General features: G+C 33.2%; 1 protein-coding gene across 8 annotated transcripts in view; it reads left to right on the forward strand.

Annotated features, from left to right (window-relative positions):
* The window catches only part of east (enhanced adult sensory threshold), a 158,957-nt gene that overhangs the window by 113,186 nt on the left and 18,084 nt on the right, over positions 1–27,687 (forward strand). For 7 of the 8 annotated variants that reach the window (XM_072527387.1, XM_072527383.1, XM_072527385.1 and 4 more), the window contains 4 exons: positions 9,195–9,288; positions 16,820–17,038; positions 22,137–22,363; positions 22,421–22,728. In XM_072527387.1, the coding sequence (XP_072383488.1) occupies positions 9,195–9,288; positions 16,820–17,038; positions 22,137–22,363; positions 22,421–22,728 (848 nt within the window). The remainder of the gene's footprint in view (positions 1–9,194; positions 9,289–16,819; positions 17,039–22,136; positions 22,364–22,420; positions 22,729–27,687) is intronic. The other variant, XM_072527388.1, reaches the window with a different exon arrangement.

Here is a 27,687-nt window from a genome sequence, read left to right on the forward strand (position 1 = left end):
TCTATCATCCAAGCCCGCTTCTCTCAAGATGTATATGAGCTTGTCATGTTTTACTCTATCAAATGCTTTTTTGTAGTCGATAAAACAAATATATACGTCACAGTTGACATCCCTGCACCTCTGGATAAGCATTTGTACAGCGAATAGAGCTTCTCGAGTGCCTAAGGTATCGCGGAATCCAAATTGTGTCCATGACACTCTTGTTCTTCACATTTTTTATATACTCTGTATATCGTCTATTCTTTGGATTTTCATTTCGAGGTCCTCTCTGTTTTACACTTTTCCATAAGTCCTTGCAACTATGAATCTCGTGCATTATTGCTAATTTGGCAAGTATTTCAGCCCTTACATCCGCATTAACTTTTTCAAAGCACTTCGAGCGACAACTACAAAAAATATATAATTTTGCTTTTTAAAACTAACTTAACCTTAAAACTTCTGACAGTCTCCTTCTGGTTTTCTTGCAGGTAAAACATTACCTTTATAATTTTCATATTCTTTCCCACACAGCCTCGCTTTCTTAATAATTTCTGACTTATAATTGCCTTTTTCTTTACTCTTTCCTTTTTGACTTTTTCCAGACTTCAGATCACTAGTCGTGGCATTCATTGCAGCCATTTTAACGTTTTGTTTACAAAATATGACAATTCCGCGAAGAAACATTATGAATCGATGACTCATGTAGTTTTAAAATGGAATAGATATTTCTATAAGCTACAGTCTGCAGTTTATTATAGCAAGCTATACAGTTTATTATAGCGAGTCGAGACTGATGTTGTTTATGCTTGAATTGGTGCGCTAGTCATTCAGATAAAGTTTAAAAGTATTGTAAACAAGTTGGTGGTGATTAAAGTAATTTTCAAGAAGTGTAACATTCGTGAGAGCGGTGTGATAATAAATAATTCTAAATAGTTAGGACTATAACGTCTGAAATTAATAAAGAATTGGATACGTCCGGACCCCCCTCAAGGTTTTTAAAAATGGAAGAAGAAAATAAGAAGCGTAGGAAGGTGAAGGAAAAGCGTAAACAAGAAGAGAAAGATAGTCGTAGAAAAGTAGGTGTAGAACTCATGAATGGTTTATCTCAAATTAACGAAAATTTTCATTTAGAGGTAAGTCAAATTACTAGTAAAATAGATAAATTAGAATCCCTGACGTACATTGAAAATTTGAAAGAGAAATTGGAAAAGGTCTACGAATTTGCTCGTAAAACTTTGAAGCTTCAAAGTGATAAATCAAAGACTAGGCTCTACGTGCATGCTACTGGTACAACTTTCGAAAGGGGTGACCCAGTATTGTTAAACAATCCCACATAAGATATGACTTTGTCCGAAACTTCAACGAAACTGGGAAGGTCCGTACAGCGTCCTGCAGAAAATAAACGATCTAATCTAATGGCGTCCAGTTTTCAGCAAGAGGCAAACAAAAGGCAGTTCATATCGAGAGACTAGCTCCAAACCATGGAACTGATTCATCCTGTTGGCTTCAATCGATTGCTGATAATCCAGTTATTCGAGGCGAATGCATATCAAGGAGGGATTAAGGAGGGGATACGAAAGTTTCGTAAGATTTATCCCACATAGAAAAAGTCCATTGAAAAAGAAGAAGTAGTTCGAGAACATGACATGAGAAGATGACATCGAAAATTCATGAAAAATGTTCAATGAAGTTTGTATCGTCAAAAAATATAATAAGGTCCATTCGCTCAACTCAGGCATATTTTGACAGATTCATAGCTGGAAACCTATAGCACAAAAGTTCCTAGCTCTCAGTATTAACAGCTTAAATAAACTTTTATTACAGACTTCTTTCATTGAAAAAAGAAGAATTATTATAAATAGTCTGGAAGTGTATACTAAACCCATAAAATTTTGGGTAGTATATATTTAAAAGATATATTTTAGTTGTTATAATTTGACATAACTATTTATTATATGGTGCAAATAAATAAATATTGATTGTCGGTAATTCGTAAAGTTTTATTTTATCTACTATTTAGTTTGTTTACTATTAACACTGGCTATAAGTACGTGTGCTGGTTGTATAGTAATTTCCAGCCACTTCTAGTCTCTCAAAAAGTAATGCAAAAAAATAATTACTAAATTCACTAGAGTTCGGACTGGGAATAGCGAACCGACTATATAAACAGATTTTTTGACAGTTTAAACAGTTGTAATTTTACAGTTTATAAAAGTTTTTAAGTTTATAGTTGACATTCATTGAAGTCAAATTTTAAAAGTATTGTAAACAAATTGGTGTTGAACAAAGTAATTTTCAAGAAGTGTAAAATACATTGATTTGGTTTAAGATATTAATACGTGATGATACGCCGAAAAATAATACACCGATTTTAACGATTTAAATACAGCTTTTTTATATGTATCGAATATAGATTATGATTTCTCCTAAAATGTTCCTTTGTAATGAGAAAAATATACCAAATTATTTATTTTTTTATTTATTTATTTAATTAACGGATATACCATTTTTACAGAAATATGACGTCAACCTTTACAAGGCTTATATATAGGTTGCGTTAATAAAAAACAAACCAAAATTAAAATCAAACAAAATTCAATTAAAGTAGTAGCTTAAGTTATTAAATAATGCTCAAAATCTCTCAAATGATTTCTTAAATGTTGCTGTAGATATTCCAAATAACTCTAAACTATTGCTGTGCTCATTGGCAGTTCGTAAAATTCTTGTAATGGGTTCATTTTGGCCATAATTCGTAGTGTGGAATGGAATGTTGAAAATCTCAGTGTTACGAGTTCTTCTAGTATTAACATTAAAATTTATTAAACTTAGTAACTCTGGATCTTGAACATATCCATTTATAATTTTAAAAAGGAAACATAAATCAGCTTGACATCTTCTATCATGTAGTGATGAGATATTTAGTATTGACAATATATCATCATATGTGTATTGATGTCTAATAAAACCAATTTTGTACGCACATACCCTCAAGAATTTATTTTGAACTCTCTCGATACTGTAGATGTCACTGTTATATGAAGGAGACCAAAAGAGAGAGCCATACTCCCAAAACTGAACGAACTAAACTACAGTATAACATTTTTAAAGTTTGTACTAAAACTGATTACAGTTTCTAAGAATAAATCCCAACATTTTTAAAGCTTTAGCTGAAGTTTCGTTAATGTGATATTTAAAAGTTAGTTTAGAATCAAAATTTATACCTAAATCTTTAATATTATGACGTGCCTCTAAAGGTACATTATTTATACAATAATCATAATTTACAAACTCTCTTGTTCTTCCAAAAGTAATTTTAAAACATTTTTGTATATTTAAGTATAGCATGTTTACCTCACACCAACTAGCTAAGCTTTTAATGTCATTCTGTAACAAAGAGGCATCAACTAGGTCATTAACTATTCGAAATATTTTAAGGTCATCAGCAAACATTAGGAATTTACTATTTTTAATCACTGAGGATATATCATTAACAAATATATTAAATAAGAAAGGTCCAATATGAGACCCCTGAGGAACTCCTGAGGTTACAGATACTCGTTGAGATAAACAATTTCCATATTTAACATACTGACATCTACCAGATATATAACTACCTATCCACTCAATTATTTTACCTCTATAATTAGATACATTTGTGGTAAGATATACCGAAGAATGAAAATTGGTAGAAAATTTGTGTTTTATTTATTAAACCGTAATAATAATAGTAATTTTGTAAAGACTGATAAAAACAATCTTAAGGTAATCAAAACATTTTGTTTTCACAAAACAATAAAATTACAAAGAACAATAGTGGAATAGTTTAGAAACGTAATAAACTGGAGGTGACTGACGTTTATGCGATAACTTATAACAATTATTATAGACGCTTAAGCGTTTATTCGTTGATTATAGATATCTCTAGTATGCAAGCCAGCGAAATGCGATTTCTCGGAAGAGTAAAAGGTATGACTAAATATAACAATAAAGCACTGAAAACTTTAGTTTTCAAAACTTCCACAAAATTTATTATAATATCTTATCACTACTACAATACTTATTTCAGGGCTTTCTTGTGTAGTTTTTGATTTAAAATTTTAAAACATAATAAACTGGTAAAACATACCAGTACCACAGAATAATAAACAATCAGAATGCCCACTCTGCTTGTCCAGATAAGTACGCGTATCTCGTTCGCGCAGACGGAATCAGCCATGTTTTAAACGGAACCAGTGCTGTTCAGTAAAATTTTGTCTGGTATGCATAGAAAAATTAACCCGGTTGAATTAATTGATTTACGGCAACTTTAGACATAATATGCACTATTTTATTCGTACTTTTAGTTGAAGAATAGGTTAAATTATTTTAAATTTTGAATCTTGAATTTACAATAGAAACAGACTTAACCCTTAACTGGTCCGGCGTTGTTGGAGCTTGACAAGTAGATGTATTTGCGACAAGTTTCTCTCAGTTTCTAAAAAGTTATCGCAACAATTAGGTCGAGAGTAGTTCCTCAGACGACGCCGGACTGTTGGTGTGACTTTTTTGTATGTCGTGCATTTTTAGAAATTATGCCCGGGCCATCAAAACGAGTGCGTTTCGGCGATGACGATTATGAGACAACTCTTTTAAAGTGGTACAATGAGGAATGTGATAGTGACAGTGACGTAAACAATATTTCGGAAGACCATAACATTGAATCTGAAGACAATACATGTTCGGAATTTTCTGATTCTGACGAGCCTGCAGATTGTGATGAATTAGCAGTAAGTGATAGTGACAAAACCTATGTTTATGGTAAAAATCGACACAGGTGGTGTACGTCAGAAGTTATCCCCTCATCTAGAACATTGTCATAAAAGTGTCAATTCTAAAAATAAATACAAAAATACTCGGCAAGGCTGCGATACCCTTGTCTGTTTGGAATATGTTGTTTAGTGATAACATTCTACAACATATTGAGCAGAATACAAACACAAAATTACGATCAATGCGTGAGAAATATTCTGCTAGTTCTATCCATCATCTTAGAGAAATCGATGTTATTGAGTTAAGAGCATTTTTGAGACTCCTTGTTTACACTGCCATTTTCAACTCCAGTCACGAAAATATAGACCGTTTATTTGCAACAGATGGAACTGAAAGAAAAATCTTCAAAGCAGTCATGAGCAAAAAAAGATTTGCTGTTCTTTTACTTGCTATCCGATTCGACAATCCTGAAGACAGGGAGGAACGCAAAAAAGATGATCCAACTGCAGCTATTTCATTTATATTCAATACTTTCATAGAAAATTGTCAAAGTATATACGGACTTGGCCAATCTGCCACAATTGATGAAATTCTTGTAAGCTTTCGAGACAAATGCCGGTTTAAAATGTACATGCCTAACAAACCGGCTAAATACGGACTCAAAATACAGTGTCTTACGAATGCACGTAATGGTTATTTGTATGATGCTTATATCTACAGCGGAAAAGACTCAGATGGATTTGGTATCAGTGACGAGTACAAAAAATTCCTAAAGCCTACACAAACTGTGTTGCGCTTAGCTGAACCGCTCTTTGGTAGCAACCGAAATATCACAGCTGACAATTGGTACTCTTCTATTCAATAAGTGGATATTTTACGAACAAAAAACTTGACTTATGTGTGCACACTGAAAAAAAAATGCTGAAATACCTCCATTTTATCTGCCCAACAGAAACAGACCTGAAGGGTCAACAATTTATGGATTTAGGAAAGAATGTACCTTAATTTCTCATGTAGCAAAAGTGGGAAAGGCTACAGTACTTATATCTTAAATGCATAGTAGACGTTATAGTGATCCCTCTACTGAAAAACCAGAAATTATTTCTTATTATAATTTCCCTAGATGAGAAATGCTCCAAAAGCACCTCAAGCCGTCGAACTCGAAGATGGTCCTTAACAATTTTTTTCTGCATATTGAACATTTCTATAACAAATTTATATATTCTACATCAGTGTTACAAAAACAATCCAGTAATAAAAGAAAAAAGTGTTTTTGCTTTGGAGTTGGCTATGCAGTTAGTGTAAGATCACATGAAAAGACGAATGACAATGACGAACATTCCACGTCAATTACGTCTTACATTTAGCCAGATACGTGGAATTCAAGAAGAACAAGAGGACAATCAGCCGGATGTTTATATTTTAGAAAAACGCAAGATTTGCAGTTTGTGTCCGAGTAGAAATCGCAGGATGACAAAATACCTGTGCTTGCGTTGCAAAAGCCTGTTTGTTTGGGATGAACAAAACCACCATATAAAAATTTCCTATACAATTGCTAAAGTTTGACTGATGCTGGAAACAAACATTTTTGATCGATTTTTATTTTACCCAGTTTTTTGTTTAGTGTGCAGTTTGAACTTTTATCCCAAGAATACATTTTTTTTTTTCGTAGTGTTTTTTTATATATTTTTTAATTACTTTACAAAACTATGTACTTTTTCACAAATATTTGTATGGATGTCAGTTTTATTTTAATATTTTCTTCTTAACCGAAATAATGCCCAAATCTAATACGTTTATATAAATATATTAGGGTATGTTTGTAACATTTTTTCTTAATAAAAAAATTTTTTTTGAGTGATGTTTTGCTTTCTTGGAAACAGTAGTTTCGCAGACTACGCCGGACCAGTTACGCTACTGCTACAGTACCGGACCAGTTAAGGGTTAAACAGAAATAGACGGAAATCATCAGACTTAAAAATAAACATGAGTTCTCTGTATTTCATAAACCTACCCATACTGACACGACTATACACAATTCATCATCCCATCCTACTGTCGCTGGATGTTACCCTCGGGAATGAGGGAAGGTAGTCCAGTCGCACTATGCATAGCTGAAATGCACCGGAGCATGTAAGGATCACGGTCTGTGGTCATATAGATCGTATATGAACACTAAGCTAGAGGGAAAATACCTTTTAAATAAATGCAACTAAATGTTTACTAAAGCTAAGAATCTGCAAATAAATGTTGATTAGTTTTATAACTAAGAATCTGTAAACAAAGAGTTAGTTATCTTAATACTAAGAATCTGTAAATAAGGTGTTAATTAGTCTTAGAACTAAGAATCTGAAGTAAAGGTCGTTAGTTATCCCACCTAAGACTAATTAATGCAAAAAGCAAAAAAAGTAAAATTTGAAAAAAAGTAAAAATTTTTCCAAAAATTTCGGAAATCAAGTGTTAGAATCTAAATGTCAGATTTTGTTCAAAATGCGAAATAAATGTTTGTCGTAGTGACTTCGGGACGAATCAACAAAGACATGTAACAAAATATCAATAAACAAATAGTTATTAACAATTTCCGAATCGAAAAAGACCTGAAATGTGAAAAATAAGTTATTTTTATATCGAAATATTTCAAAGTCCAAAACAGTAAATAAAATGTTAGAAAAATATTACAAGTTATTTTATCCTGAAAAGAAATAAAATATTAGAAATATTTTCAAAGTCCCTACGAGAGAAAAATAATATTAATTAAAAATAATAAGTTATTTTGGGTCTGAAAATATTTCAGAGTCCCTAAAATAAAAATATCAAAAATCTTTCTAAGTGTCTGAAAGTGAAAACAAATTATAAATTTATCCTAAGTCAAATTAGTAAAATAAGAGAAAAGAAAATGTTATAAAAATCCGACTAAGTCCCGCTCAGGGACTTAGCCGGATTTGAACCTAAAAGAGAAATAATTTTACAAAAATTCTACTAAGTCGAAATTCGACGAAAAATACCAATTAATAAATAGTAGAAATTATTCTAAGTTCGTTTAAGAACTTAGAAAAATAATCTGAAAAAGAAGTTAAAAATAACAATAATTTCACAGATTATGCTAAGTTAAAAATGCCCTGAAAATATCAAATAAATCTTACCAAAATTCGTCAAGTCGTAGTAAAAGACGATTTAATTCGAAATAAAAGTCGAAAAGCTGAAAATAAATACGATTTAAATATAAAATCGACACTAAGTCTCGCTAGAGACTTAGAAAAATCCTGCAATAAAAAGGATATCAGTTAGGTAATAAAAAGAGCAGAGTTTCTAGGAACTTAATCTACCAGAAGGTCTCTATATGCCAAGAAGGCTGGTTCTGCGGACCTGTCCTGACCAGAACGAATTGTTGGCCATCGTGCACCTATTATATACAACTTAAATTAGGTCAACGGTTTCTGACGACAGAATTAAATATCATTAAGCAAATAGCAGTAAACAATGGGTACAACGAACAAACAATTAGAAAATTTTAAATCAAAAACTACACAAGACAGCCCTGAAATTAGTATTTCCACCACCAGAAAAAACCCAGTAACTTCTGCTCGATTACATATATAGGCAAAATAACAACAAAAATAGCCAAACGCATAAAAAAGAAAGGAATAACACCAGCTTTTAGAACCAACAACAAGTTAGGCAAATATATTAAAAACAACAAAAGCCAAAATAAAAAGCACTTACACAGTGGTATATACAAACTTAAATGCGGCCACTGCCCAAAAACTTACATAGGTCAAACTGGTAGAACCTTTAAGAAACGTATAGCAGAACATACATAGCTTCTAGATCATAATCAGTCTTTTAATGACGAATTTCAAATTCTTCACATCCAAAATAAAGGCCTTAAGCTATCTTTATTAGAATCTATGGAAATTAACAAATAAAAAAACACAGACATAATTCTGAATGACCAACTTGAGACAAACAGTTCTCCCCTCCTCAACTTATTTCGTAAAGACTATAAATAATTGTAAACACATTCAACACTTGAGAAAGGCACTCTGCCAAAACAACTGTAGTGATAAAATATTATAATAAATTTTGTGGAAGTTTTGAAAACAAAGTTTTCAGTGTTTTATTGTGATATAAAATGAATTTCCATCAAGTAACGGTCGAATCTATCACGTATGACTTAATATCTACTTGATCAATAAAAAATAAACAACAAAATGTATGCACAAAATGGATAAAAATACACTAACTAAACAAATACCAAATTAAGAACCGATAGGTAGAAGGCCCCTTGAAAATTTTCGACATGGCTGGATCATTTATTTTTTAGACGAGGCCTGATTCGACACTTACAGGGTTGCCAGAGCTTTGCGCTTTCTAGAATATCTTGCAACTAACCATAATATATACTTTTATACTATATAAATATATACTGATAACGTAAATTTTATAATTGTACTTTTCTATTTCAGGCATCTTCCTCATCGTCCTGGAAACACGGACCACAATCTTCAGACACGGCTGGTGCGCACAGAAAATCACATTATTCTAACAGATCTAACATGGGTAATTATATGGTTAAGGGTCTATCTCCATACTTGCATACTTTCTATTAAACTACAGCACTCTTTCTTTAAAAAATTGTTGCACCTCATTGTTGCTACTATCTATCCAATATTGAAAAAATAAGATAAGTATTATTAGAATAATCATTCATCGTTAATACTTCAGAGGAATGTTCCAAAGAAGACTTTGTTGGAATATTTTTCTTAATCAATAAACGTACGCCAATTAATGCCATCCTAAGTGATACATAGTACTAAGACTATGAGTCCATTTTTTGGTTCTGAGTATTTTTCACTACCCGATCTGTCTTTGGTTTTTCCACACATTCTTAAGAGTACAAGTCAGTTCATGCCCATTTTTTTGTACCACTAACATTGATTATATGAATAGAAGTCCAGTATGTGATATGTATCAGGAGTATGAGTATATTTTCTGGAAAACACTATTATTTGACTTATACTCTTACGGCTTCTCACTAGAGACCGACCGATTAATCGGCTTCGGCCACCTTCGGCCAATATTTAAACCTGCCAAAATTCGGCTTCGGCCAAAACAAAGCCGAAGGTTTCGCCGAAGGTGGAATAATAAAAAGCTCTGTCAGTATACTATACGATAGAAATGACCTGGAGGAACGAAGTAGACGACGCCATGAGTAAGAGAGGACTAAACGATGGAGAATGGAACAACAGAGAGAGATGGAAACGGTTGAGCGAGGGAAGGCAGTGAATACTGTAGAATCCCTAAATATATATAGAAATGAAATAATCTCTAAACAATATGCTTCGGCGAGTCTTTGATAATTTGAATAGTATTTACACCCTATTTTATACCCTTAACTAAAACGTTTTACAAACTTTTAGGTCAGGTAGTAGGTAGGATATAAATTTTAACAATAGGCCAAGATGTCTCAAAGATCATCATTTGAATATTTCTCACGTAGTAAAATTCTGATAATAATAATAATTTTATTGTATTTGTTAAAACTCATGATTCCTGGTGTTTTGACTAGATACCTAAATGGCAAAACATCGACCATCGACTATGAATGTTTCGACTTTAATGTTTTTTATTGTTATTTATTTTTATTATCGCTTCTATTACCAAATAATGTATAAATGTTTGACTTTTTTATCTCATAATTTCATATTTTTGGTTATCACATATCAGGTAATAAAAATATAATGCACATTATTTAAATTAGTAACATATAATAGGAATAGGTATATTTTTAGTCACCTTCGGCATCGGCTTCGGCCAAAAAAATCACATTCGGTCGGTCTCTACTTCTCACCTTCGATATCTATTTACTGGCTGCTACTCAGCCAGTCATAACTTGCTAATTATTTTCAGTCCTATGGAATTAGAATCCGGATCTCCTTTATTCGAAGGAAGAATCCTAACTCCTTAATCCACAAAGTTGATTTTAAACTATAGCAGTTAGTATTTAATACTAAGTTTCTCCAAATAATTTTCAAAAAATCCAAATGATTTTTTATTTGCTAGAAAATACTGAGAAAAAGTATAGAAGGCCACTCCAGAGGGCCGGGTAACGACAGTGTTTACTTTAATCGGCTTTTCTTGAAACCACGTTTTTTCAACTGTCACTCGTATTTCGAAACTATTCATTGTTATTTAAAAAACGCTATAAACAATTCAAAGTGCAAAAAAGGGATCGAAAAATTCAAAGCTCATTTTGTTTTTTTTTTTTTTCGGTAAAAATGTTTCATTGCAGTACCGACCATAACCAATTTGATACCGAATATGAAACCATTTAATTTTTTGTTTTCGGATGAGTCGTTTCAGTATGTACTATTCGCTTCAATAGTATGTACTATTTCAAAAAAATCCGTTTGTTGGAGGAACTTAGACTTAATGAAACTTGGCAATGGAACAAGTTATTAACAAGAAACAATATCAAGTCTATATTTTTTATAAATGGCATTTGGAAGCATTCATTAAGATAAATTCGAATAAACATTAAGACATGAAACCGTTTTGAAAAGTTGCTTCTCCCAATCTTTCAACCTCGGTTTTGCAACGTTTGGCCTTTGGTAAAGCTAATTTTCTTTTCTAATGTGTATCACATATACAACATTAGTATGAGTATCGAAACAAATTAAATTAGTTCAGTTCCACTGGCAACGAAACTAATATTTAATGAAACAATTTGTACTTTAACATTGGATAGATAGTAGATTTTACAAACCTTTTGCAGTTTTGACATTCTGTTACCACTCTCCATTTTTTACTAGACAACTGAAATTAGTATAGTCTGTCCGTTGATTCTTTGCACAAACGTCATTATTTTACGAATTAAAGCAAGCGGTAAGTCAAACAAGTATTGTTGATGTAAAAATTAGGAAATAGTTAAGATTTTTGTTTTGGGGTTTTTTTTTTTTAATTTGTAAATATTTACAAAGATGATTTTTAAATTTTCAGAAACATACAGTTTGTCCAAAAACAACGTTGCATTAAAACAATGATATTAACCGTTAGAGGTAGTGGATTATCGGATTATCTAAACGGCTATGACTCATGCATGCGCAAAGTGCAAAGCGCAAGGGAAAGTGGGCCACGTTTAAATTTTTCACATTTTTGATGAATATTGTTTATTAACGATTTTTTAGTTCCAATTCAAAATGCAATCATTGAATCTATTTATAATCAAATAAAAATAGCAGTCTTTTGTAATCACAAACTAATTTATTATTTTTAAAAACACTTTTTTGTTTCAAACTTGGCCAAAGTAGTGAGCCAGCTTGAGACAAATTAAAAACAAACTAAAATTCTTTAAAACGTTCGTTATATATTTCAAAATATCAAATGAAATATATACATAAACTTCAACAAAACGAGTTAAATCAAAATTCTTAACGAATATCTACATTATCGAATGTGATGCCGAATGAAATAAAGGACTTCTGACGCTTTGTACCTCCGCAATTAAGAAATTGGTGGCAGTACACATCTCCTCCTGCTAAGTGCCTTCTCTGTTGAGGTTGGCGATCAATATGGCAAATTTCTCCCTGTTCTGGGCTTGATGAATTAATTCATTTCCTTTTGTGTGGGTCCAATCTCTGATGTTTTAGCCAAGATTTTTTCTCTCGTCCTATGCCCCTATGGCTCATTATGTGTCCTAGATATGACGTCTGTCTAATTTTGATAGTATTGACCAGATGAGGGCGGACGTTCATTGCTTTCAGTACTTCTTCATTCGTAGTTCTGCTGGTCCAGCTTATTCTTAGCATTCCGCGGTACATCCACATTTCAAATGAATTTAATTTGTTGACGTCATACTGTTTTAATGTCCAGGTCTCACAGCCATATGGTAATAGAGACTACACATAACACTTTAGTGTTCTTAATCTTACTGAGACTGATAGCTTGGGGTTACAGAGCATTTTACGCATATTCATGAAACCAGATCTTGCTATTTCAATGCGTCTTCTAATTTCTTTTGAGTGGTCTAGTTGACTATTTAGTTCTCTGTCCAGGTGTATGAAGCTTTGGGAACTCTGAAGGGTGATACCATTTATTTGTATGTTAGGTGTAACTTGTTCATGGGGGGTTTTGTGGAATACCAGAATTAATGTCCAAGCCCAGCTTGTGACTTTCTTCCGATAATATGTTCATCAATATTTTTAGTTGGTCATCTGTTTCTGCTAATACTACGGTGTCATCGGCATATCTTATATTGTTAATGATGATTCCATTGGCTCTGGCACCTTCAGGGCGATCTTCAAGAGAAGCTCTAATTATATGTTCGGCATATACATTAAATAAAAGGGCGGATAAAATGCACCCTTGATGTATTTGGTGTTTCCGTTCTCTGTTCGCTATGTTCGACATGCGATATGTCCTCAACAGCGGGAAACAAAAATGTGTTTTTACTTTTAGTACTCTAATGCAAAAATGTGACTTTAACGTCGTTGTCGTTTACTTCAGTAATTTTCGCTAAATAAAAAACTGATTTTATATCACGAAATTTCATCAGCACGTAAGAATTAATCTCAGGCAAATCCTGATAACGACCAAAATCAAAATATTTGAATGATTCGGTATCTGAGGAATCAGACACAAATGAATCAGTGTCAGTGTCACTGGATGATGATAGTGCAACAGCTGCCGTACACTCTGTTAATTTTCCCTTAGAGCTTTTAGAGAGAGCAATTGCTTCATTTCTTTTTTTCTCATGATGTTTTCCCTTGATTTTTAACTTTTCTTCGCATTTTTTTTTTAATTGTACCTGACATTTCTTTTATTTTTATTATGGATATTGAACCTATACTTTTTTGAAAATCTGCAATTTTTGTACAGAATTGTAGCCAGAATCAAATAATGGAATTAGTGATTAGACAACAAAATTTGTAAATATTAGCTAATAAATTTGTTCTTACCCCAATATATCGAACAGTACGCTAATATTTTATTCAATAGAACAACTGTTAAAAAAATGATAATGCTGAGACAAGAAAATTAATTTAAAAGTATAAATAATACGAAAACAAATTTGTTGTCACAACGTTTTCAAAAGTCGAAATGCCGACCGGCTAGTTTGTGAATCAGACACCGTCCTTTATTATGTTGCTTTCTTTGTTTTATGTATTTTATTATAAAGGGACAAGCGGACCAATTTCGCGGTTTTATGTTCTGTTAGTAGAAAAAATAGAGTATGTATCTAAAACATAATCGCGAGTATGTACATGTGCAAAGATCCAGCGAACAGACTATATTAACCTGATATATTTATATTACAATACATAACAGGTGCAATTTTTTTAATCGTTCTTAGGAATTAAAAATGTTCTGTTTCTAATTATGTATCTGGTTCAGTATCATGGGATTGGTAGTAAAGGGTGTCCCAAAAGTTACGCAAGATTTGAATTGAATAGAAAACAATGTTTTCTTTCTTTAGATTGTAATATTTTTTATTGAATCATAAAGTACATATGATAGGGTTATATATGTATTAACACATCAGGCAAATGGCCTCCAAGGATTTACTGGCACATGCGCACTCTTGTCAAAATTTTCCATGACCATTTTGTATAAATGTGGCTGAATTTCATTGATGCAGTGTTGAATTTCCTCCTAATGCAAGGGTGTTTGTAGCATAGACGACTTCAAATAACCCTCTAAAAATAAATTTAATGGTTTTAAATCACACGATTTAGGTAGCCAATTGTGATCACCGAAACGAGAGAGTACACGGCCAAGAAATATGTCATGCAGTAATTGAATTGTTTCATGGCATGTGGCACCGTCTTTTTGTAACCATATTTCGTACATATCAATGTCATATAATATAGGTAGAAAAAAACTCTTTTATCATGTTGCGATATCGAGAACCAGTAACAGTCACTGCTTGACCAGCCTCATTTTCAAAGAAGAATGGTCCATTGATGTCTCTAGCCCAAAATTCGCACCAAACAGTGAAGAGTTGTAGATGCATTTTTTTAAAGTCACATGTTGGTTCTCGGTACCCCAAATGCGACAATTTTGATGATCAACAAAGTTATCTTTGTTGATCATCAAAATGTTTCTCAAAATGTGCTTCATTGCTAAGGATGATTTTGCTCAAAAAATCAGCATCCAATTGTTGATTTTAATAATCCATTCAACGAACTCTCTTAGTTGTGCATGGTCATTAAGCTTCAGTTCTTATGTCAATTGATTTTTGTAAGTATGGAAACGTAGATCTTCATTTTCATTTGGTATAAGCTGAAGAGTGCTTCTTGAAATTTGCCATTCTTGTTCACGACGCTGAACTGATATTCCTGGATTTTCACCTACACTCACACGCACTTCTTCGATATCGTGTGACTTGTTTTTGGAAGAATAATGTGTCTACGATCACAAATTGATCTAGTCTACCTGAATTTCTCAATTATTCTCTTCACAGTGTTGACGAAGTTATATCAATATTCCGGCCACATTTTGTACGAAATTTTTGACATGTGGCGCCAAATTTTTAAAATATTTTTCAACAATGAAAACGCGTTGTTTTATCGTATAAGGGTCCATTTTTCTAACCCTAAACTGTCAACTGTAAAACTGTTTTTTTTGCTACACAAATGGCGGCAAATTCAAATCTTGCGTGAATTTTGGGACACCCTATTAAGATGTTGGGCAAATATTTCAATAATTTTCAATTAATTTTTTTACAAGAATGTTTTTTTTACTGCGTATTTTTTCCTTCGCAATTTCAAGTTTCTTCTAGAGTAGGTAGTAAGTTTATCTTACCTGTGACTTACATGTACTGATAAGAATTGACGGCATAGTTACTAAAGTTGTTATTACGTATTGTAGTATTGTTTTATGTGTGGTTCATGCTGGATCAAATGACCCATTAAAAATCTCCCTTCGCCTTGTAAACTATGAAACTGTCTTGCGATATTCGTAAGCTTAATTTACAAAGAGACTTTGTGAATCCATTTTAGTATGAACTATTGATTGATTGATGCAAAACTCAGTTTTATTTTTAATGATATACATTAAAATGTCAAAAAATTGAATATTTTTAATTGAATATTTGAAGATCTTAAACAAATTCAAGTAGAAAATAATTATAAAAGGTGTGCTGATCAATTAAAAAATTATTTTAGTAAAGAAGAAGTTTGGTTTAGAAGTAGGTAGATGTATGTGATTGCTCGTTATTTGAAGCTATAACTTTTATAAAGGGACACATTAAACTTTTAACCAATTTTAGCGGGATATTTATTGGATTATTATCCCTGATTATGAACTAATTTTCTGTTTCTATATGCGTTGTTAAAAATCGTCCAAAATAATTTCATTAATGGCTTTTACGATTCAAGTTAAATTGTTAAACGTTATTTTAACCTGTAGATGTTTAATAATTGGCGCTTTGTTTTACCAATTTGACATAGATTATTTTATACACAAAAGATCTCTCTATAGGTCGAAGTGCGGTGAGGCTGCATGGCCTTAACGACCTAACATAATCTAGTTTAACAGACTGTACGTCAATTTTTGTTCTAAAATTTGTCCTAAATTTTCCACAAAGCGTTCTAGTTGACCTAAATGGCAACGATATAAAAGATAAGTGGAGACCAAAGTATATTTAGATCTGGGAGATTATGTGTTATTATACAACAAATTGCAAAAAACGACATTTCATAGGAAAAGGAACACACTACTTGTCTCTTTACTTTTTCCACATTTCTCCAAGAACATTTGTCTTTTCAACTTTATTTTTATTAGTATTTGGGCAAGTTCCTGGTTTGCTATTTTGGTCATCAATATATATTTTGTACTTTAATTATTTTTTAACTTTGGAACTAAACCATTTCTGACTCACATTCCACTGTGTTAGTGTGTAAAAAAAAATAAAATTTCTTAATCCCAGTAATGTATGTCATATAGCATTTTTAATCAGGGATAATAATCCAAATATCAGTTTTACTCGTAGACTTAACTTCCTAACACTCTAATTTTTCACTCTTCACTCCACTTGTAGTAATACTTGAGTAATAACCCTATATTTACGGTTTGTTTTATTTTTTAACAGATGGCAGCAGTGAGCATACTTCTGATGGCGAAACAACGACTCAAGATGGCACAATTAAAGCTCTCGTTATTCCAGAAAAGGCAAGTTCCTTTAGTATACATCCTGGACGATTGTGTAAGGATGAATGTTCATACTGCTTTGGAAAATTCGGTCTTTTTGACACCCCATGCCATATCGCTCAAATGAAAAGTGTAGATAGACAGAATAAAATATTAGCAAGTAAGTATTTTTTATTGGTTTTCAAATATGTAGATTATATCGTTGGAAAAATTGTAAAATAACTTACAGAAAGTTTTTTTGCGGATTTTTTTTAATTATTTGTTTGTAATGTTACAGAATATCTTTAAATAAGATTTAACAGAAATTAATATGTACAAGAGGGATTATTTGGAGTAATGTGTTTTGATAATTAAGATCACTGGAGTTAAGTGATTTACTTTCGGATTTATGGATTTTGCTTAATGAAATTACTGGAGTTATGTGTTTTATTTGTAAGAGTTGGGTAATTAGATACATAATAATTGTACCTTCAAACTGAATTTACATGGCTTATGAATACTAGATTCAGTAGCGCACCTAGAATTTGCCTCTGGGGGGGGAATTTTTTTATGATGTTACCTCCATTTTGAGTCCTTAAAATGTGTAAGTAACAGTGTCGGATTAGAGTCTGGGGGGGGGGGTTAACCCCCAACCCCCCCCCCCCCCCTCGGTGCGCCACTGACTAGATTAATAGTAAAATTGTACTTCAATAGTAATAATGAGCTATTTTAATTTAAACATTTCTTTTATTGTTTTTATTATTGGTATACAAAGTATTTTTCTGTACAAAATAGCTACATACAGTCCATCTAATTTACAAACCGTTGCACGTCATTATCTACGTCAGAGATCGAAGTTGCCATAGTTGCCAAAGTATTAAAAAATCCTGAATCCATTTTAAATCAAATAGGTCACATAATTATTATTATACTCTTTACAACGACTATTTAAATACTTACGTGACATTTTTGAAATAAAACACACTAATTTTGTTCTAAAAAGAACAGATTTTATTAAATAGGTAAAAATATAAAACAAGCGGTATTCACTTTAAAATTTAAAATAATAAAGTACAAAAAGTGTAAACACCGCAACTGTCAAATAAGTGTTACCAATTTATGCCACAATTTCACCTTCGTTCGATTACGGTTACAGTGTGTTCCGAACAAATGTTCTTCATAAAAACGCTTTATAATGCATTTATACAAATTAAATGAAACATATTGTTGTTTATTTCTTTAAGTTAACAATAATAGAAATCTTTAAATATTAGTTCTACGCGTATATAATAAAATATGTCTAGTGGCTGTAATGCGGTGTACTCGGCAAAGTGATTCTAAAAAAGAACACACCTACCGCCTAAATATTTCGTGTTGGTATCATGTGACGCCACGGGCTATGACGCCGATGACGTGCAACGGTTTGTAAATTAGATGGACTGTATAAATAAGAATACTTAGGAACTGTAAACTGAAGAACAATACATGTATGAGCCTACATTTTTGACATTTCAAAGAAACTAACAATACTCTTTAGTTTAAGTACAAAAAAAAACCGAACAAAATAAAAAATACTTGATCAAAATTAACCTTGATTTTAAAAATGGGCTTCATGATTTTAAAAATAGTTGTAACTATTCTCGCTTACACTTCAGTTGATAGGTTATCGTAAAATGAATGGAAATCCTTGGGTACAGAGTTAGCTTTAGTTCTTGAAGGTGGCTAAATTTTTCTCGTGGTATCTTTTGTCTGGCTTTGTATAATTGAAATATTTCACTTCATTGAAACATTGATGGTCTTCTTCACTTTATGCTTCATTGAATAAGCCCTACACAAATCGCACTGGTCCTTTTTGTGTTGAAATATAGCTAGATTTAAATATTCAAAAGACTTGTGAAATGAGCATTGAGACAAAGGCTCGATATTCTTTTCTTGGCACCATTTTGTTTGCACCTGTTCTGTTTAGCAATAAGTTGTTTTTGTCTGGATGATCTATTCTTCTTCTGTTTCTTACCTAGTTGCTTAATATAATAGTATCCATTCCATTCCCATTTTCTATCACTTCATTTAAATTATATTCATTTTCATCATTTTCCCCTTGAGCCAACAGTTAACTGTCCAACCTTTTATATCAAGTATATCAAGAAAAGTCTGTCTACAAACCCTCATTTTCTTTTTATTAAAGCTAGGGTAAAGCTTAGGTAAAACTTGTAAGAAAACTTTCTTCTTGATACATTTTCTACCTTTCTATCTCGTGATCTTGCTGGTAAATCTATTTCTGTTAGTCCTGCTACATAGATTTTATTTTCGTTCCAGGTCATATTCCAAAACTTTCTGAACTGCTGTTTCCTGTCATCTTGTGAAAATGACTACAACTAAAAGTTGGTAACTTACATTTACATTTAATGGGCTTCATTTGTTTGGGAGGTTCCTCTACCACAAATTTTGTTACCATCAATAAGTCTTAGACCTTTGGTACTCCCCTCCCCAGGTCTACTTCAACGTTAATTTGTTCTGGGATAGCCGTGCTTTCTTCAATAATCTCAGATTGTTCTGAGGTTTTATCTCTTTCCGTGTCACGTATTTGAAACTGTGTCATGTGGATCATTCCCGAAAACACACATTTCATCAAAGTCATTACCACTAAATAGGTGTACTTCATTTGACAATATCGGTAAAGTTGTCTTATTTTCTACAATGGTTTTAACTCCCATTTCGGGCCTAACTAACCTCAACTGTAATATGATAACAATACTCTTAACTTCAGTAATTGTTAATTTAATATTATTATTGCCTACGTTAATGCGACTTACGTTAAACTTTACTAAAAATACACTGTATTACTTACTTCAAAAGTAGAATCCATTATTATCCATTATTCATAGCGAAACATCACTGTGTTTAACCATGTGGCCACGCAATGCAAATGACTGGCGATATCAGGTTTGCAAACATAAAAATTCCACCGACAATATAGGTGATTTGTAAAATCCCATTTATCTCTCGAAATCATTTTTTTAGAGTTCTGTGTTTTTAATAGGTTGTACAAAACATCTGACCTCATAAAATGGAGAAGAAAAACTAATTTCGAATTTTTTGGAGTTAGGTGATTTTACAATTAGACCGGCGAATATAACAGACTAGACAAGGTTTAAACATTAAACTATTAAAATATGTTCATATTAAAACAATTACTATTTCTCTTCAGTCAGTAGTATCATGATGGTCATTGGAAAATATAGAAAAACCGTTGACTTAATCACTCGCCGTATTCGCCCATGTTGTCTAAGGCGTTGTTTTTGAAGCTGCGATAAAAACTTAAATAATGATTCTATCTCACTACAATGCGAATGTTATATTCTTCTTCTTCTTTTGGTGCTTATCCTTTGTGGATGTTGGCAATCACGTTGGTCCATACAACTTTGTTGACAGCTGCTCTAAATAGATGTATGGTAGTCATTCCTGCCCACTGTCTGATGTTCTTCAACCACGATGTTCTTTTGCGCCTTTGAGATCTTTTGCCTTCTATCTTGCCTTGTAAAATTAGTTGAATTAGTTGATACTTCTCATTGCGTATATCATGCCCTAAGTATGTCATCTTTCTGATTTTCACGATACGCATAATTTCCAGATCTTTATTCATACGTTGGATCACGGTGTTGTTTGTAACATGATGGATATAGGAAATTCTGAGCAGACGGCGGTAGCACCACATTTCGAAGGCTTCTAATCGTTTGGATGTTGCCTCCGTCAAGGTCCAGGCTTCGGCTCCATATAAAAGGGTAGAAAATACATAGCATCTCAAGACTCGTGTTCTTATATCAATGTTCAGGTGCATATTACATAAAATCTTCCTGAGGCGATTGAAGATAGCTCTCGCCTTTTCTATACGACATCTTATTTCCTGTGAGTGTTGCCATTCCTTATTTTGGCTGCATCCAAGGTATGTAATTTTGTCGATTATTTTCAAAGGTTCATTATTAGCTGTGAATTGGTGCTGTATTACGTCGTTTTTACTTACTACAAGAATTTTGGTCTTCTTACAGTTTAATTTCATGCCGTATCTGTCACAGGCTTCCACTACACGGTCTATTAATGATTGCAGATCCTCCGCATTATCAGCAATCAAAACCGTATCGTCCGCATATCTTAAATTGTTTATGATTTCACCATTGATTTTTATACCTTCTCTTAAACCATCAATAGCTTCTCTGAACAGCATTTCCGAGTAAGTATTGAACAACGTCGGTGTTAAAATGCAGCCCTGACGTACTCCCCGTTTTATCGTCAATTCTTGTGAGGTTTCGTTGTCTACTCGTACAGTTGCCCTTTGCTGTAAGTATAAATTTTTAATTAGGTGTAAATATTTGTCATCAATACTAGATTCTTTCAGTATCTGATAATTTTTGATGTTGCACCTTGCCAAATGCTTTTTCAAAGTCTATAAATCATGAGTAGACTTCGCAATTTACGTCTCGAGCTCTTTGTATCAATACTTATATGGAAAATGGGTCCTCTCGCGTTCCCAGTCCGCTTCTAAACCCAAACTGAACACTGCTAATGTTTTCTTCAAGTTTTCTATATAGGCGAGAGTGAATAACAGAAAGAAGGATTTTGAGTGCATGGCTCATTAAGCTTATAATTCTGTAATCAGAGCATCTGATGGCATTTCCCTTTTTGGGGAGAGGGATGAAGGAGGAAACTAGCCAATCTGTAGGAAATTCTGCAGTTTCATAGATTTTGTTCAGTAGACTCGTTAGGAGTTTCGAGTTGGTTTTTTTCAAATAGTTTCAATATTTCAGCTTGTATGTTATCAGGTCCAGGTGCTTTGTTGGTTTTTAGTCTTTTTATTGCATATGTTACTTCACTGAGCGTTATTTCTGGTCCTGAACATCCAGAAACACTGACTTCTGTCTCTTGCTCTTCCTTGAATAATTCTTCCATGTATTGCCTTCATCTCTCAAGTATTCTCTCATTTTCGTAGAGCAGATTGTTGTGCTCGTCTAGTATTAAGTTATAACTTAGTGATACGTTTCCTCCCGTTAAGTTTTTGATCTTTTTATGTAGGTTAAAAGTGTCATGCTCATGTTATATTAGATATTATTAATTTCTACTTATTCTTCTTCAAACATCAATATTCGCTTAATTTCAGTTCGATCAAATTAATCCCAGTTTTATCAAATGTTTGGTCTATTTGTTAGCTGAATGTAAATTTGAAATCTGTAGATTTAATATTTAACTTTAATAGCGTTAACCTAAAAAGATACAAATTATTTTAGCTGAGACACATTTAACACGAGATTCCTGTCTGTGCGATGCTTGTTACCGACACGTAGATCGAAAATCAAATACACCTTCTTACATGAACAAATCTCTCAAAAGGAATTCATTGGTTGCACCTGGTCCTAGACAGAATCACTGCCACGTTTTAGGATGTAATAGAGAATCATCGAATATATTGCGAAGAAAATGGATTATAAAGATGAGGAAAAGTATTTGCCAAGTGGTAAGTTAAAATATTTTTAAAAAAAACTTCTGTTTTCTTTAATTTTACATTATTTAGATAAATATCGATCTGGACAATCCAGGACTGCACTCCATCCCCATTTGTGACCAACACTACGCAGCCTTGGAACATCTCATGATTTGCGCGATGTGCAAAAGAAGATTGGCCAGAAACCATGTCCAATATTTGGGTCCAGAGACAACTGAATTGAATAGAGTTCTTAACGAAAACGGAATACCTCTTAAGTTGAATGATAAACCCGTAGTGTTGTGCAAACTGTGTAAATGTTTTGCTACAATTATCCTGAAAAATCCAGGTGAAAGGCTTGAGACAAGCGTTAATTTCCTTAACGAGTACAAAAAGCGGTAAGTAAAATTGATTAGATCCTTTTATTATAATACTTAATTGGCAGTTATCTACATCGAATAGATATATTTTTTTATTTACGTTTAAATATCAGTCACAAACAAAAACCGTTTAAATGTTAAGGCAAACCGTTATAGACCAGTAACTAAGTGTTTGGGAAACACTTCCTTATTTATCGCTGTATTAAACGCTATAAACTGAAATTTCCATTAACACTTTTTGTGTAACACATCATTTTTCATTCACAATACGGTGTCGCTTGTCGCTATAGAGCAAAAATCATTTTGCAAAATTCTACAGCATTATATCGTAATAGAAATCTTTATTGACAAGAATCGGTTAACAACAAATAGTTTAAATTAAGCAGAAAGACGTTTGAGATTTAATTTCAATGCAGGGCTCCTGCCATCCTTAGGTCTCCTGAGAGCAACTTATACAGAAGCTTATATCAAGAGCTTCTGCATAAATCACTCTGAGAGACCTAATAAGATCGAAATAAGCGGATGGCAGGAGCCCTGCATTGAAATTAAATCTCAAACGTCTTTCTGCTTTATTTATTTACTCATTTTCGACTACTAGAAACTAATTCGCGAAGGATATTTGCCGTGGTCGTTTGCCGTTGTGGAATGTAAATTGTAGATTCCCTTTGTCGGTTAACGCATCAATCTATCTGCTTTATATTCTTAATATATTCTCCTAGAAGGCAATGGGTGTTATCCAGAGAGAGTAAGGATTCCAAAGTATTTATATAAATCATTAACGGACACAGAGAAAGGCAGGATTTTTGTGAAGCGTACTTTACAAAGATAGTCCATGAATTTTTCATCAAAAAATAATTTAAACAGATTGATTGGCTTCAAATTTTGTTGTTTCCATTCATTTAGTATAAGGGATTTCATATTGTTTTTAAAATATCATTTATGGCTCCTTTTTCCAGTTTTTTTTCCCACTTATGATCGATTCTTTTTATAAATTTTTTTCTGTTTTCATAATCTTGTGAAATTTCTGGAACCTCCCTTTTCCTTTTGTTACCTGATTCGTGCGTTTCAGTCACAGTTGTATTTGACAGCACTGTTTTCTCAATTGCTGTATTTTTTCGAGAAACAGCTGTAATATCCATGCTTTGAGATAGTGTACCTCGGCTAATACTTTGAAAAGTGTAATTGAACTGGTCTTCCTCATCACTTCCGGCATCATCTCTGTCAGAATAATTTCTGTCATTTGGATAATGCAACGTGAGAACTTCGTTACCCTGGTCAATATCCTGAGCCAAAGTATCGTCATCTTCTAAACTCTTATATATTTTTAACAATTCCTCTGCATTTTGGGATTATTAGGATCATATTTTTCGTAATTTTTTCTAAAACAAAAACTGTTCACGCCTCTATCCAATTCGAGTTTATTTACGCATTTTACAATCCGGCAACATAGTGGCGTAGGGAGATATATTATGCCATATGTGAAGATAAGGCGAGTCCCTTAAGGCACCCCAAAGACGACAGCGGCACTCAAGTACGAGACGGGATCGGTGACACAACATCAGAGCGAGCGGACATAATACATAATAAGCGTTTATATATTCATGTATTGTGTAATTCATAATAAAATCAGTTTTGTTTTCGCACGGAGTTTGATTATTAACCAGCGGCACAAGCGAAGTGCATATCAAGCAAATCCATGGTCTATTCGAGCCGAATCATCAAATTCTTGTGTTGAAACAGTGTAAATTCACCGAATTCCGAACTCATATTTGTGTCATCAAATTAGCGGGCGAAATAGTGCATTCATAGTGGCCCGAGCGCGTTATAGACTGTCGAACGTTAATCTTAAGACAGTTACATAATTGGACAACTGTGGGTTTAAAATCTGTGAAGACCCATTATACGAGTTGAGGCCAACATCCTTGGCGCCAGGAGGCCAGCTGTTAGAAGAATAAACATACAATATTTTGGTGAGCATTATCCATTTCACATTCCCTTATTTATCAGTCTTTGTACCTTTATTCTGCACATGTGATAATTCTGAGAACGTTAGGGTCGAATATCAAGCGATTTATAATCTGTTTCTGTTTACTGTTTAATTCATTATAAAATTATGGAGAATTTAAAACGAAAAAGGGGCGGTTTTAAATGCAAACTCACAATATTTTCGAAATTTATATTAGCGTTAAATGATAAAATAACTAAGGGTGAAACGATTTCAGATTTAGAAGTATTACAGGCTATTGAAATGGTAAATAATATAGAACATTTACAGGGCGAATTCGATGAAGTTCAGGGGCAAATAGAAAATACGGTTCAATTTGAATTACTAGAGGATGAATATACGGAACGCGAAGAATTCTATAACAAATATTATTCACAATTAGCGGTAGCGCGAAAAATCATTCGCGATAATCAACAAGTAGCCTGTATAGAAAGCGATAAAGCAAGTGAGCGCTCTAAGAATTCATATACAGGGCATTGTATTGAGCTTAAACCTATCGAGTTACCAAAATTTGATGGTAATTATAATAATTGGTTAGATTTTGCAGATCTTTTTGAATCTTTAGTTAACAGAAATGAGTACTTAGACAATATAAGGCGTTTTCATTATTTACGAAGTTCATTACAGGGCGGTGCGGCGCAGGTCATACGAACATTAGAGTTTACCGCCGAAAACTATGCAGTTGCGTGGAAATTAATTAGGGAAAGGTACGATAATAAGAGATTATTAATTTCCAATCATATTAATGCCTTATTTAATATAGAGCCAATACATAAAGAGTCATCTAATAGATTGCGGCAATTAGTTGACATTTTTTCGAAGCATTTATACGCGTTAAAGCAGCTAGGGCTACCTACTGATTCGTGGGACATACTCCTTATTCATATTATTTCTTGTAAGTTCGATACATCGACTTTACGCGCATGGGAGAATAGCAAAACACATAATGAAATTCCTAGTTTTGATGATTTTAAAACGTTTTTAAAATCAAGGGCGGACCTCTTAGAATCCCTTGAGGTAAATCAAGCTGAAAAACAAAATACACGGAATATTTCTCAGGCGGGCGCATATTCACGGAATACGAAATATTCACATAACATTCGCGGTCTATATTCATCACAGGGAACTTTAAATAAATCGGATAATACACAGTGTTGCCCTATTTGCAAAAGGGAACACAACATTTATCAATGCGGCGAATTTTCAAAACTTTCATCTAGGGACAGGTTTGATAAAGTAAGACAGGTCAATCTTTGCACGAATTGTCTTAAACCTGGACATTTCTATAAGCGGTGTAGACAATCAACATGTAAGAAATGCGCTTCAAGACACCATACGTTATTGCATCCAGATAGGTCAAGCGAACAGAACGCAGCTTTAGTTCATCAACCGGTAGAAAACGCGAGCGATATACGATCTGCAGATAATATACAAGGTAGTTTAAACACTACCAATTTGTCAGTTTCGGCAGTTAGCGCTGCAGATCAAACTATACTGTCCACAGTATTAGTTAATATTTTTGACGGCCAAGGTAAGGCATACATAGTGCGAGCTTTGTTAGATTGCGGTTCACAAAGCTCATTCATAACCGAAAATTTATGCGATAAACTTAGATTAAAAACGACAAGCGCGAACATATCAGTCATGGGCATAAATAATACTGCATCTCCCGTTCGATTGAAATGCGAAATAAATATACAGTCGCGTAGCGATATAACTTTTCATAAAACTTTAAATTGTTTCGTAATACCAGAAATTACGGGGTGCGTGCCGGCATCTGAAATAAACATTAGCGATTTGCAGATACCTAAACATTTAAAATTAGCGGATAATCATTTTCATAAACCACAAAAGGTCGAATTGTTGATAGGAAGTGATTTATTTTGGCAAATACTGGGCGCAAACAGAATTAGTTTAGGTAAAAATAAACCATTCATGCAAGAAACAATGTTTGGCTGGATCATAGCAGGGCCGTATATCAGCCAAAACAAAGCATCAGAAAAGCGAATAACTAAGTGTAATTTCACAAACACAATCGAAGTTACAGAACAGCTAAGTAAGTTCTGGGAACTTGAAGAGGTTTTCAATGGAAAACCTGCACTCTCGGGCGAAGAAATTGCATGCGAAAAACATTTCGAAGATACTGTGAAACGCGACGCGACAGGCAAATTCATAGTATCATTGCCATTCAAGGAATCGATAAGTTCACTCGGTGATTCATTTCGTCAAGCAAAAAATAGATTTTTAAATCTCGAGCGTAAGTTGAATAAAGATGCCAATCTTAAAACTCTTTATAGCGAATTCATCCAGGAATATAAAGAATTAGGACATATGAAAGGTTTATGCAGAATTACGGAAGCGGCAAAAGAGTTTAGGGTAAATACTACATTTTATTTTATGCCACATCATCCAGTTTTAAAAGAAAATTCTTTGACGACACGTTTGCGCGTTGTGTTCGATTGTAGTGCGCCAACTACAAACGGCATTTCATTAAATAGTATTCAAATGGCCGGACCAACCTTACAAAATGATTTACTCTCCATTTTATTGCGTTTTAGAACACACTTATATGTAGTTAGTGCGGATATAGAAAAAATGTACCGTCAGGTATTGGTTGCAGATGATCAAAAATCCTTACAATGTATCTTATGGCGAAATAATCCGGAAGAACCGATTGAAATATTTCAGTTACAGACAGTTACATACGGTATGAAATGCTCTTCTTACTTAGCGATTAAATGTCTAATGACATTGGCAGAGGAGCAAGAAGCTAAAAATCCTAACATTGCTAGCATTATTAAATCCGATTTTTATGTGGACGACCTTTTGACAGGTTTTGATTCAAAACAGAAAGCGCGCGAAGCATGTAAACAACTTTTTGAGGTCCTCAAAGGCGGAGGATTTACATTGCGTAAATTCTATTCAAATGATCCTGAAATATTGAGAGATATACCGGATAATTCAACTACGGG

Source organism: Diabrotica undecimpunctata, chromosome 3, assembly GCF_040954645.1.
Source record: "Diabrotica undecimpunctata isolate CICGRU chromosome 3, icDiaUnde3, whole genome shotgun sequence".
In the NCBI taxonomy this organism is placed as follows: Eukaryota; Metazoa; Arthropoda; class Insecta; order Coleoptera; family Chrysomelidae; genus Diabrotica; species Diabrotica undecimpunctata.